General features: G+C 26.7%; 1 protein-coding gene across 1 annotated transcript; it reads left to right on the forward strand.

Moving 5' to 3' along the window:
• The first annotated feature begins 295 nt into the window (after nucleotides 1-295).
• On the forward strand, nucleotides 296-9,655 carry LOC145849901 (transcription elongation factor A protein 2-like). The gene is made up of 7 exons (XM_082955008.1): nucleotides 296-401; nucleotides 867-1,038; nucleotides 1,253-1,344; nucleotides 3,229-3,349; nucleotides 3,873-4,078; nucleotides 5,207-5,353; nucleotides 8,941-9,655. The coding sequence occupies exons 1-7, from the start codon at nucleotides 330-332 to the stop codon at nucleotides 9,019-9,021; spliced, it is 891 nt and encodes a 296-aa protein (XP_082811134.1). The 5' UTR covers nucleotides 296-329; the 3' UTR covers nucleotides 9,022-9,655.
• Nucleotides 9,656-11,227: the final 1,572 nt, after the last annotated feature.

Below are 11,227 nucleotides of genomic sequence, written 5' to 3' on the forward strand. Positions count from 1 at the left end.
GTTCAAAATATCGAATGAATCATAATAAATTGACTCATTAGTGTTTTTGTTGAGTTTGTATCATTGTTATACATACTTATATATATAGCAGTATTGTTTGCGCATGCATGTTAAGTATTTAATATTTTTTTAATTAAATAAATAAACCCACAATGAAAAAAGCTAAACAGTACTTTTTATGTATATTTAATGAAATCTCTTACACTATTTTTAAAACAACAAGTGTAATAGAATAGAAGGTAAATAAACTTACATAAATATACAAAATTTATAAATACTTCTTTTTACTTTGTACAGACTATAAGTATCTTTTATTTTAAACATACACAATGAGCAAAAACAAAGAAGAAGTTTTAAGAATTGCAAGGAAACTTGAGAAAATGATAAATAAGAAAACATATGTAAGTTAACCTTTTTTTTTTTTATAAATTTAAATCAATTGAACAAAAATTTCACATTAAGCCATATCATATAGCTGTTAAGTAGCCCAGTAAAAAAATAAAAAGTGGATAACCTTTTTTAATGGCAGTCCAAATTTATAACAAAAAATGTGTTGTGGTCTGAAAAGTATTTGCTAATTTCGAAAAACTGTACTACATAAATAAAAAATAAAAACTTTAGAAGCATAATTAAATAAAAAGTCTTGATCAGCACTATTGTGTACTAAAAATCAATACCACATTTCAAATTACTTGTTATTGAAAAACTCATGCTGTTTGTGTTGCACAAGTTAATTACAAACTGAAGTACAGTGTAAACCTATGTTTCCCACCTCTTTCTTATATTGGGCTTATTTTATTTGATTGTTTTTTTATAGTGTGCAATTTGTAGTAACTTTAATAAAATAGTTCATAATTTGAAAACAGAACAATGCCCTAGACATCTTAAACATCTTAGCAAAGATTCCCGTATCCAAAGAAACGTTGGAACAGACCAGGATTGGTATGGTGGTGAACAATGTAAGGAGATTGGCAGACAACACAGAGGTTTCAGCAAAAGCAAAATCCCTCATAAAGGGATGGAAAAAATCCGTTAAAGGTGATAAAATATGTGTATTTTTAAATTGAAATAAGTGCACACATAAGGTAGTGCTGATAATTTTGATTAAACTTAGTTTTAAGTAAAAACTTGAATATTTTTGTTTGGTTGTTAGGCACTTGAAACATTTTGAGGTCCAATAAGCAAAAATATTACTAAGTTTAAAACTTTCTTATTTTAATTTACATGAAAAACATGTAGCTTTAATTCTTAGAACAACAATCGCAGTCTGGTAAAAGCTCTGGAGATTCCTCTTCAAAATCCAAAATATCAACTCCAAAGCCAAAAGCAGACAAGCCACACGAAGTTAGTTGTAATCATGAAATTAATGTTGCAGTTTAGTTTCATGATATTCAAAAATTGTACATTAATGTTTTTTTAAAAGAAACTTAAAAAATTGATTTTGTTTACTTGAGTAGTGGTAAGTGTCTTCAGGTAAACATATAGCGCTTATATAAAATACACTTTAAGTATCGTTTTAGAACTGTTGTTTTTAGTTATAAAAATATAGTAATTGTTCTATAAAGCAATTTAATTGTATCAACCATTAGTAAAAAATGTGATATGATAATTTAAAGTCTGATGAATTTGAATTCAAAGTTTTACAAAGTTAATGTACTACATATGTAAATTAAAACCATCGCCTAACTTGTTTTCAAACTTAAGTTAAACAATAATTAAAATATTAATTTTTTCTGATTGATTATTTAAACGATTTAAAATAGATTACCATGGTTCAATTTAATTAATAAGTATGAAGTTATATAGTTCTTAAAATCAAATAATTTTTGAAACTGTTTCGAATTTTTAAAGTTATTTCTAATATTAAAAGCGAAAATTCAGGGTTGCCACAAAGTCAGGGAAAACAAAAGAAAAGACAAAAGTCAGGAAAAAAAAAGGGTTTTATGAAAAAAGTCAGGAACTTTGATGTAAACACGCTCTGAAAATGAAAGTTTTTCGTCACTTTAAAACTGGATTTTGCTAATGTTTTATTCTAAAAAACTTTGATTTGTAATTCATCTTTTCTCAGAGATTATTTGGACTTTTAGAATATATACGAATCTTATATGATCTCACGTAAAGACAAAGTGTTAGATGTTCATTAGAACTGAAAAAAAAATGATTTCTGTGTTAAGGTAAATGGTTTTTTGATTGGGCAGAGTGAAAATATTGAATACCTAGTGTGGTATTTGATGACGAGTTGAATTCGAAAGCACATTTAAAGTGCCTTAAATCTAAGCTTTTAAGATTTTTTATGATGTAAAAATTGAGATATTATTCGCAGTCTGTTTTTTTTTTTCATCACGAACTGTGGCAACCCTACTCAGGATATTATGATATTTTCTTTTAAACTCACGCTAACTCAGGATATTTTTGTTTTTTATAAGACTCTCAGGATAGTTTTAAGACTTTTTTTTGAATGTAAGGATTAGCTCATTCTTAATTTTGAATGAGATTTAGTTGACCCTGTTCAATATTTTGTTGTTTCAAATCACTAATTTTGTTCACCAACTTGATTTTTATTGATTTTGGAATGCTTATTTGAAAAATTTTAGCTTTTTTAAATAGCTCTTTCCTACTCTTGAAAATAACATTGTTTTTTTTTCTGAAATTTTATTTATCATGATTTGAATTTATGTTAAAATTTAAAAAGTTTAACTGGCATTATAAAGTTTCACTAAACTTTCTAATTTTAGTTATTTTTAAAGTTTTTTAGAATTATATATTTTATATGTTCTTAATTAATAGATAAACTTGTTTTTTATAATTTATAAACACTTGTTTTCTGTAAACAAAGCTAAAAAAATTATTTGACTTGTATTGTCTTACTTTTAAACATGAAAGGTTAAAGTTTTATTTGTAAGTAAAAGAAAATAATTTAACGCTATTCGTTGTTATTTCTAATGACTTTTTTTGTTTTATTATTTAGATGAAAAAAGATCTTATAAGCAGTTTGCACCAGAGGTGAAAATTTTTTTATAGGGATAAAAAAAAACTCATGATTTTTAAGGTCATTTAGAACAGATTTTGGTACCTCAGGAAAGCTTTTTGACTCAAAGAAAGGCAACCCTGTAAATTTTCCAACATTTTACAGTACAATACAGCTTCATATTGAATTTTTAACATTGTTATACAGTATAAAAAGTTATGGTGTTAAATTTTAATTAATTTACTTTTTATACGACACAGCAGCCTCACCAATCGCAACCCAAACACAAGCCTCAGCAAGTAGAGGTGGTGATAGAAAAGACGAACGATCCGGTGAGAAACAAGTGCAGGGAACTGCTGGTCAACAGCTTGAAAATAAGCGGTTTGTGTTTGTTGCGAGTACCCTGTGTGAGTTCAAGTTTCGTTTGCGAAAGTAAAAGTTGTAATATTTTACTTGCCCTACTTCCAAAGATTGACAGCACTTTCTGAAAATAGTTGAAAAGATGTTTGTAAATTACGATGTTAAAAAAATTAATATGCTTTTACCACCTTGTTACACTTTCATATGTCAATAAGCAAGATTTATAAGAAATATAAAAACACAACTTACTTTTAAATCTTTAGTTGTATAAGGTACGGTAAATATGTTGGTAACGATCTTGATATTAGAACGGACACGTTCAAAATCCACCCGCGATAGATACATTCGCATTCAAAATCCACCCAGTCAAATTCGAGAACCGCTTACTGACCGAGGGTAAGGGTTAGGGGTAACAGTGATAGTGAAAAATAAATAAATGAAAAGAAAAAAAAAAAAAAATTTTTTTAATTGGGTGGATTTTGATAGTATACCATTAGAACAACTCATATATATATATATATTCATATTCACCTCACACCCGCAGAGGAAGTAACACCGAAGTACTGCGCGAGGCTGGCCGCCCAGATCGAAGAGTGCATCTTCCAGGAGTTCAGGAGCACGAGCATGAAGTACAAGAACCGCGTGAGGAGCAGGTACTCCAACCTCAAGGACTTGAAGAACACCAACCTGCGCGCCATGGTCATCAGGGGCATCATCACGCCGGAAAAAATCGCCAAGATGACCGCTCAGGTGACTTGTTTTTTTTCTTATTACTCTTTTTAGGATTGTTATTAGGATTTGGAATCTAATTTCCTTTAGCTTTAAAATTGAAAGTTTTTAATTTAAAATATAATAATGAAAAATTGGAGTATGACCGCTAAGGTATCTATTTGGGTTATCTGAACTCGTTTTTTTCAATTTAAATTGAAAATTTAACTTTTTAGTGTTTCTTTTTTTTCAGCTTTGAGTAGATTTTAATAGGTGTTGAAGTTTTAGGTGAAGTAAAAAGACAGTATCATTTATGATTTATTTTCCATTGTAGTTAAATGATTATCAAAAATTTACATAGATTTAATAGCAAGCTACATGTAAAAACCATTTCAAATGTTCTTTTTGCTTAAGGTTATTTATTTAACTCAATTATTAATGAGATATTGCCTACTCAAAGATGAATAAAAAATTTATCAAACAACAGATTGCTGTTGCGACAAAGGGTGTAACACAAACTGCCTCAAACTCATTTATCTCTTATACTTAAATGTTCCGTTTTAATCTTTATGTAGTTTTAACACAACTGCATACTTTTATGTAATATAAGTTCGAGGATGTTTTTGTTGCTCCACCCTCATCACCCTACTCATATGTCCTCATCACGCTTCGCCTCTAATAAAATGGTCACCTGTATTTATTGGCCTTGTAGATAAAACTTTTACAAACCAAAGAACACAGGATTAACCGGTTTGTATAAGTTAATAAAAAGCAAAGTTAAAGCTTGTAATTATTTTTGACTTAATGTAATCAAGGTTGCCACTGGAATCCTTGAAAAATCTGGAATTTTGAAGAAAATCACTAAAAAATCCTATAGGTTTAAACAATTTTTACTTAAATGAACTTTCGTTTTGACATCAAAAGTCTATCATATAGGTAAAAAAAAATGTTATCTTCTTTTTTTACTAAAAAATACATTTAATGTAGCTCTGCAGTATCATTCCAATGTTGTTATACTGTTTAAAACAGTTTTTTTACATTAAACTTAATTTTATACTAAAAAACCTGGAAAAATTCTCAATTTTTTTTTGGCAACCCTATACAATGCGTATACTTATCATTTTTCAAAGCTACTCTTAGTCAACACCGCAAAATAATTTCAACGAACAGGAGATGGCGTCGGACGAGCTGAAGAAGGAGCGGGAGAAGATGAACGAGGAGGCGGTGAAGGACCACCAGATGTCGGTGAACGAGGGAACCACCACCGACATGTTCACTTGCGGCAGGTGCAAGGGAAAGAGGTGCACTTACAACCAGGTTGGTTTTTTTAAATCAGGAAGTGGTCTTATAATAAGATTGGCTTTGTTGTGTTGGGTTTTATTAGGTAGACGAGTAAGTGTGCTCACACTAAGGTTGGTCGCTGTGCTTGATTGTATTTAGCAAACTATTAAATTATTAAATATATAATATTGTGTATAATCAGGTAAAATGTTGTTTTTTGCGCACTTATAATCAGGTTTTATGCTTTGTGTTTATATAGTAGTTATAATCTGGTTGCTTGATGTTATACTGTTGTATTTATGTTTATTATTTATGTAATTATTTGTTATTATTTGGCGAAGAAAATGTACTTACAGTTGTGGTTGTATGAAAAATGACAATTTGAAAATAAATTGTCAAGATATTTATTTTAAAGTTTATATTCATTTATTCTCTATTTAATTATTGGTTCGAGATGGAATTTACTTATAAACAGATTGGTTTTTTGATAATTTTAAAAGGTATAGTGTATACAGTTTGATGTGTTATTTAGTTTTCTTTGTTTAAATATTTTTTTATTGAATGGTTTGCTTTTTTATAATATTATATGTGCACTTAAAATCAGATAATTTGTTTGGTGTTCTATTGTAATCTAAAGATAAACCGTGATTTATTTTCATTATATTATCATCAGCAGAGAATAAGATATATAGTTTATTGAATGAAAAAAGACACTCAAAATATTTGGTCAAAAATCCTGGTGCACGAAGAACCTTTCGAATCGAGTCGCACATCACGGATACCTTTTAAAATTTTGTCCAGGACTGATAAACAGGATTGCCACGCTTCAGGCTAAGTATTATTTTTTTTGGAAAACGTCAGGCTAAGTCAGTTTTTTTGGGTCTAAATGACCAAAAGTCAGTTTTTTTAGTTTAGTATGGCAGAAAGTCAGTTTTTTAGGGCAAAATGTCAGAATTTGTCATTTCTCATTTACACAATTGCTTAATTTTCAAACCTTAAGATGGTAAAAAAAAAATCCATTAAAGTCCGACTAAAATTACAAAACTTTTATAGAAATTTACTTAGAAAATCATCAAATTCCAAATGATAAAATTAAATGAAAAAATCCTTTATAAAGTCAGACTAAAACTGCACAATCATCAAATTCCAAATGATAAAATTAAATGAAAAAATCCTTTATAAAGTCAGACTAAAACTGCACAATTATAAAAATTGTAGCAAAATTAGTCTTAATTGAGTTTATTAAGTTATTATTTAATAAGTTTATATTTAAAAAAACTCTTACACTGATTTATTAATTAAAGTAGTTACTATTGCATTACAAGTGTTGTTTTCTTTATTTTCGTTTGTTTTTGTAAAGTTTGTCTAAATATTTTATGCAAGATCATGGCTAATTTTTTAGTATACATCATGCTATATTTTTTTTACTTTTAATGGTGTTAATTACGTATGTTTTTTAATATATATATATTTTTTGCAGAGTTAATTATGATTTATTTAAAGTCTTTTAATTAAAAACTACTTGCCAGAAGTTTACTTCACATTTGCAACACTTGTAGACTATTTTCAAAGAAGTAAGCAGTTTAGAAAAAATATACCTAGTTCAATGCAAAATATTTTATAATTGATTTTATTAAATTTTGATTCCAATAACTTATTATAACAGTTACCTTTCACTGAAGTACACATTCCGAACGCAGCAGCTAGTCAATAGAAAGTTTATAGCTAAGAATTACTAGTCTAAATAAAAAGAAACCTGACTGAAAGTTTTTATTTTGGTTCATAAATGTGTACTGATTAAGAAGTGCGTACTAAAATGCGTACTTGTCAAAGTATTTGTACTCCAAATACGTAATTATTTAAATATGCGTATTTAACGGAAAGTGTGTATTTTAAACGCGTACCTAAGAGGAAGATAAAAGTCAAGCTAAATCGGTCAAAATTTTGAAAGGTCAGGCTTAATTTACAAAAGTTTGCGTGGCAACCCTGATATAGTAGATGATAGTATTATAATTAATTGTGAATATGCTTAAAATATGTCTTGGTTAGGTACATCCTTATATATTTAACATACTTGTTATCAGCTACTAAAAATTGTTATATATATATATATATATAAGTAGATAAATTTAACAAAATGATATACATTTCTATACAGATTAAATTATTTTTGTTTAGCATTTGTAATAAATCTTTTTAAGAATAATATAAGATGAATTGTTAGAATTTGAAATTATTATTTTTACTGTTTGGCTTATCGGGGACACAATATGTTTCAAGCTTCTTTTTTTTTTAGTTTTTAGCGTACAAAACATAAAACTTACACTTTAAAGAATTTGAGTGTAAAATTGTTGCAACTAACTTTTCAGTGATTATTTTTGTTGCTATATTTGCAATATTTATGTTGTTCACAGTCAATTTTAAAGGGTGCATGACTACTCAAATTCTGGTAATTTAATTCCAAAAGTTCAGTTTTTAATTGTTCAGAGTTATTGTTAATTATCTATTTTAAGAAATATCAAAAAAAATCATAACCTTAATAAATAGACCTACATGAGTATTTTTTATTTTCTAAAAAGTTAAACAATTTTGTGAAGTATGGCTAGAATAAGTCATAAAATTTATTAAAAAATTGTATTTTTTAATAATAATAGATTTTCTGTTTTTATCAATAACGTAATCAGATTTTTTTTACCATCATTTAGTGCTATTATTTGGAAGTACATGAGCATTTTTTTAAAATGTATATATTACTTTTTGAGAAAACCCCATTGAACATTTTATAAGAATTTGAATTGTCCGAATTTAAATTGTCATGTAGCTAGGTTTTAGTAATATTTTCAATTTTCGAGACTGAGGAATCAAAAATCGTTTTTTAACTAACCTTCTTTAGATGTTTACTTTTTATTCTTAGCTTGTTTATTCAATATTTTTCTAGGAATTTTATCATTAGGTATAAGTTAAAATCCCATTCTATTTTTAAAATGAGGATTTTTTGGGAGTCTTAGACCTAAAATTTTTGTTTTTATTTTTATTTTTCAATTTAAACTCCTAATTTATTTTAAAATATTCAAGAGATCTTGGAGTAACTAACTCAAAAAATAGAAGTAATTAGATTTTAGGGTATTTTTCAATTTAAAAAAAAAGGTTGTGGTTAATATTTTTTATACGTTTTTAAAGGAAATTATTTTGACTGTCTATCAAAGTTTAACTGAAATTTTATATTTTATACAATGTGAATTTTATTTTAACCTACAAGCTTAACATAAAATCCCAAAATATTTTTTGTATAATAAATGGTGGAAATTATTCCACAAGCTTAAAATAATTATGACAAAAAGTAATTACAGTAAAACTTCTACATACTAGTTCTAACTTACATGAAAAAATTCCAAAAACATAAGAAAAATATTTAATTTGTTTTTCTTATATCGATGAACACTGCAAAATGCTTTTTTTCATGCAACAACCTGAATTATCAGTCTTGATGCTGTTAGGATATTACTTGGTCTAAAATATCCGTAAAAAGTTAACCATATTATTTGTCTGTAATTTCGAGTACGCTCAATAACTAACTGTTGTCAGATATCAATAAAAATGAATAAAAAACATGTAAATTTCAGTTGCAAACAAGGAGTTCAGATGAACCGATGACTACATTCGTATTCTGCAACGATTGTGGCAACCGTTGGAAGTTTTGTTAAGTTCTTCAGTGCTTTCCATATTACGATGAAAACAAAAAGTGATTGTATTTTAGAGTATACGAAAAAATATTTGATAGGTTATTTACATCGGTTGTACATTAGATTGAATTTTTTTAGTTTGGTTCTTTTACCAACAACGTGTAGGTTTAACACCGTGTGTTTGTTGGTATATTGTAATAATTAATGAAACAATATTTTGAACATTTATCTCTTGTTGGTTTATTCTGAAATAAAGATGCTTTGTTCTAAGTTGCTAAGTGTCTGTTTTAAATTAAATCCGTTTATTTGAAAATAAGTAAAACAAACAGACTTGATTAAATGTTTTACTACAAATTTGGTATGCGAGCTTAATAAAAAGATATTAAGTTGTAAATTTTTGAAGCGAACAAAACAATGTCAGCTTCTTTTTAGATTTTGAAATACCAGTGGTGTTTTAATTTGTTTTTGTAATCTATATTAATTTAATGTATATTGATAAATGAATAGTATTTTTAGGATTTATTTTTATTGAAGTTTTATTGTTTAAAACAAATTTTTATTGGTAGTTATACGTCCTTACTTATTATTACTTTTTACAGTTATAAAAAAAAATTAAGCTTATTTTGTTCATCATTCAATGTTCACTAAACTGAAAAAAAAATCTTGTTGTTCTAGTTGTTGTAATTTCAATGTTTGAGATTACAAAGTTCTTTGTGTTCAGATGAAAAAAGTTAAACTATTAACTACTATCTAATAAAATAAAAAAATTTGATGCATCTTGTATACTATCATGTGTTAGGTTTTGCTTATTTTGATAGAAAAATAACTTTGGTTTTAGATTTTCATACATTTTTGTGAAATTACTACAAATAAAGACTAAACTTCTTCAGTATATGCTACAAAATTGGCTGGCAAGCGGTAATTTTCATCTTTTAGTAACTGAAAAATTAAACTCTTAAAAAATAGTAGTAATGAAGAAACCCACCTGTATACTACTACAAAATCAGGAAAAAGAAAAAAAATGTCAGGAAAGTTGATATAAACATACTCTTAAAAAGAAAGCTTATCATCACTAAAATCTGCATTTTGCTAAAGTTAGTTTCTAAAAAAGTTTGCTTTTGGAATTCTTTTTTTTTTCGAGTATAATTGAATTTTTGGATTAAAATAAAATCTGTTGTTTTAACCTGTATAAAAATAAGTTACATAGTTCTAAGTTTTTGGTAAATTTTTTTAATCGGTTTTAGTTAAGAATATGATTTATAAAAGTCTGGAAGTGTTTTCAGCTCAACCTGTGGCAACTCTGCTATATATATATTATACCCATTATATATGTTTTTGTGTTAAAAACTTTATTCCGACTAACGGCGTTTCACTGCTTTTAAATATTTGTAAATAACTTGTAAATTATATATAGTTTTAGAATAATGTATATATATATAATTTTCTGATAATATCTAGTTTTTTAATCAAACTGTGGTACTTTCAGCAAAAATCTTACTGTTAAAAAAAATGCTGAAAAAGCTTACAATTAGGCTCTTATTTTTTAAGTAACACTTTTGCGGTGTATTTTTATTTAGCATTCAGCAGTCAAAATGATATAGTAAAACAAATTAACAACGAATTATGATAAATATTTTTGAACTTTTGCTCAGATATTTGATTAAGAAATGTAGTATATTTTCTTTTAATGTTTTTAGATAGAATTATAAAAATTAAAAAGTATTTTTATCAGGTAAATATAAAAGAAATTGAAATACTTTTGATGTTTAAGTATATAAAGTAACAAAGTTCGTTCAAACAATGTTTTAAAAATGTGTTTTTACAGGATATAAAGTAAAAGTTTTTGTTTTCAGCAACTTTTTTTTTAATCTTTGAAAACTTACATAATGATGTAAAAATCAAATGGAAAAGGAAACAACCAAAAACAGCTATAACCTTGTTAATTTAATGAATTAGCTGTAAAGACTTTTTTTTTGCTTGTTTTAAAAGAAAAAAGTTTTTTTCTAAAAAGGAAAACTCATTAAGCATTCCGATAACAAACCGCTAAATAAGTATAAAATAAATTGGTTTTGAACTATTAGTTATACAATGTTGCACAAAAGTTATAACTAAACTATTTACAAGAACGTAAGAAAATGTAAAACGTACATAACACAAAAAAAAGCATTTCATAACAATATTTTGAAAGTGGTTTAACATTTTACTAAGCTTTTATTTTTTCTGTGCA

This window comes from Thalia democratica, chromosome 1, assembly GCF_965202585.1.
Source record: "Thalia democratica chromosome 1, ktThaDemo2.hap1.1, whole genome shotgun sequence".
Classification (NCBI taxonomy): domain Eukaryota; kingdom Metazoa; phylum Chordata; class Thaliacea; order Salpida; family Salpidae; genus Thalia; species Thalia democratica.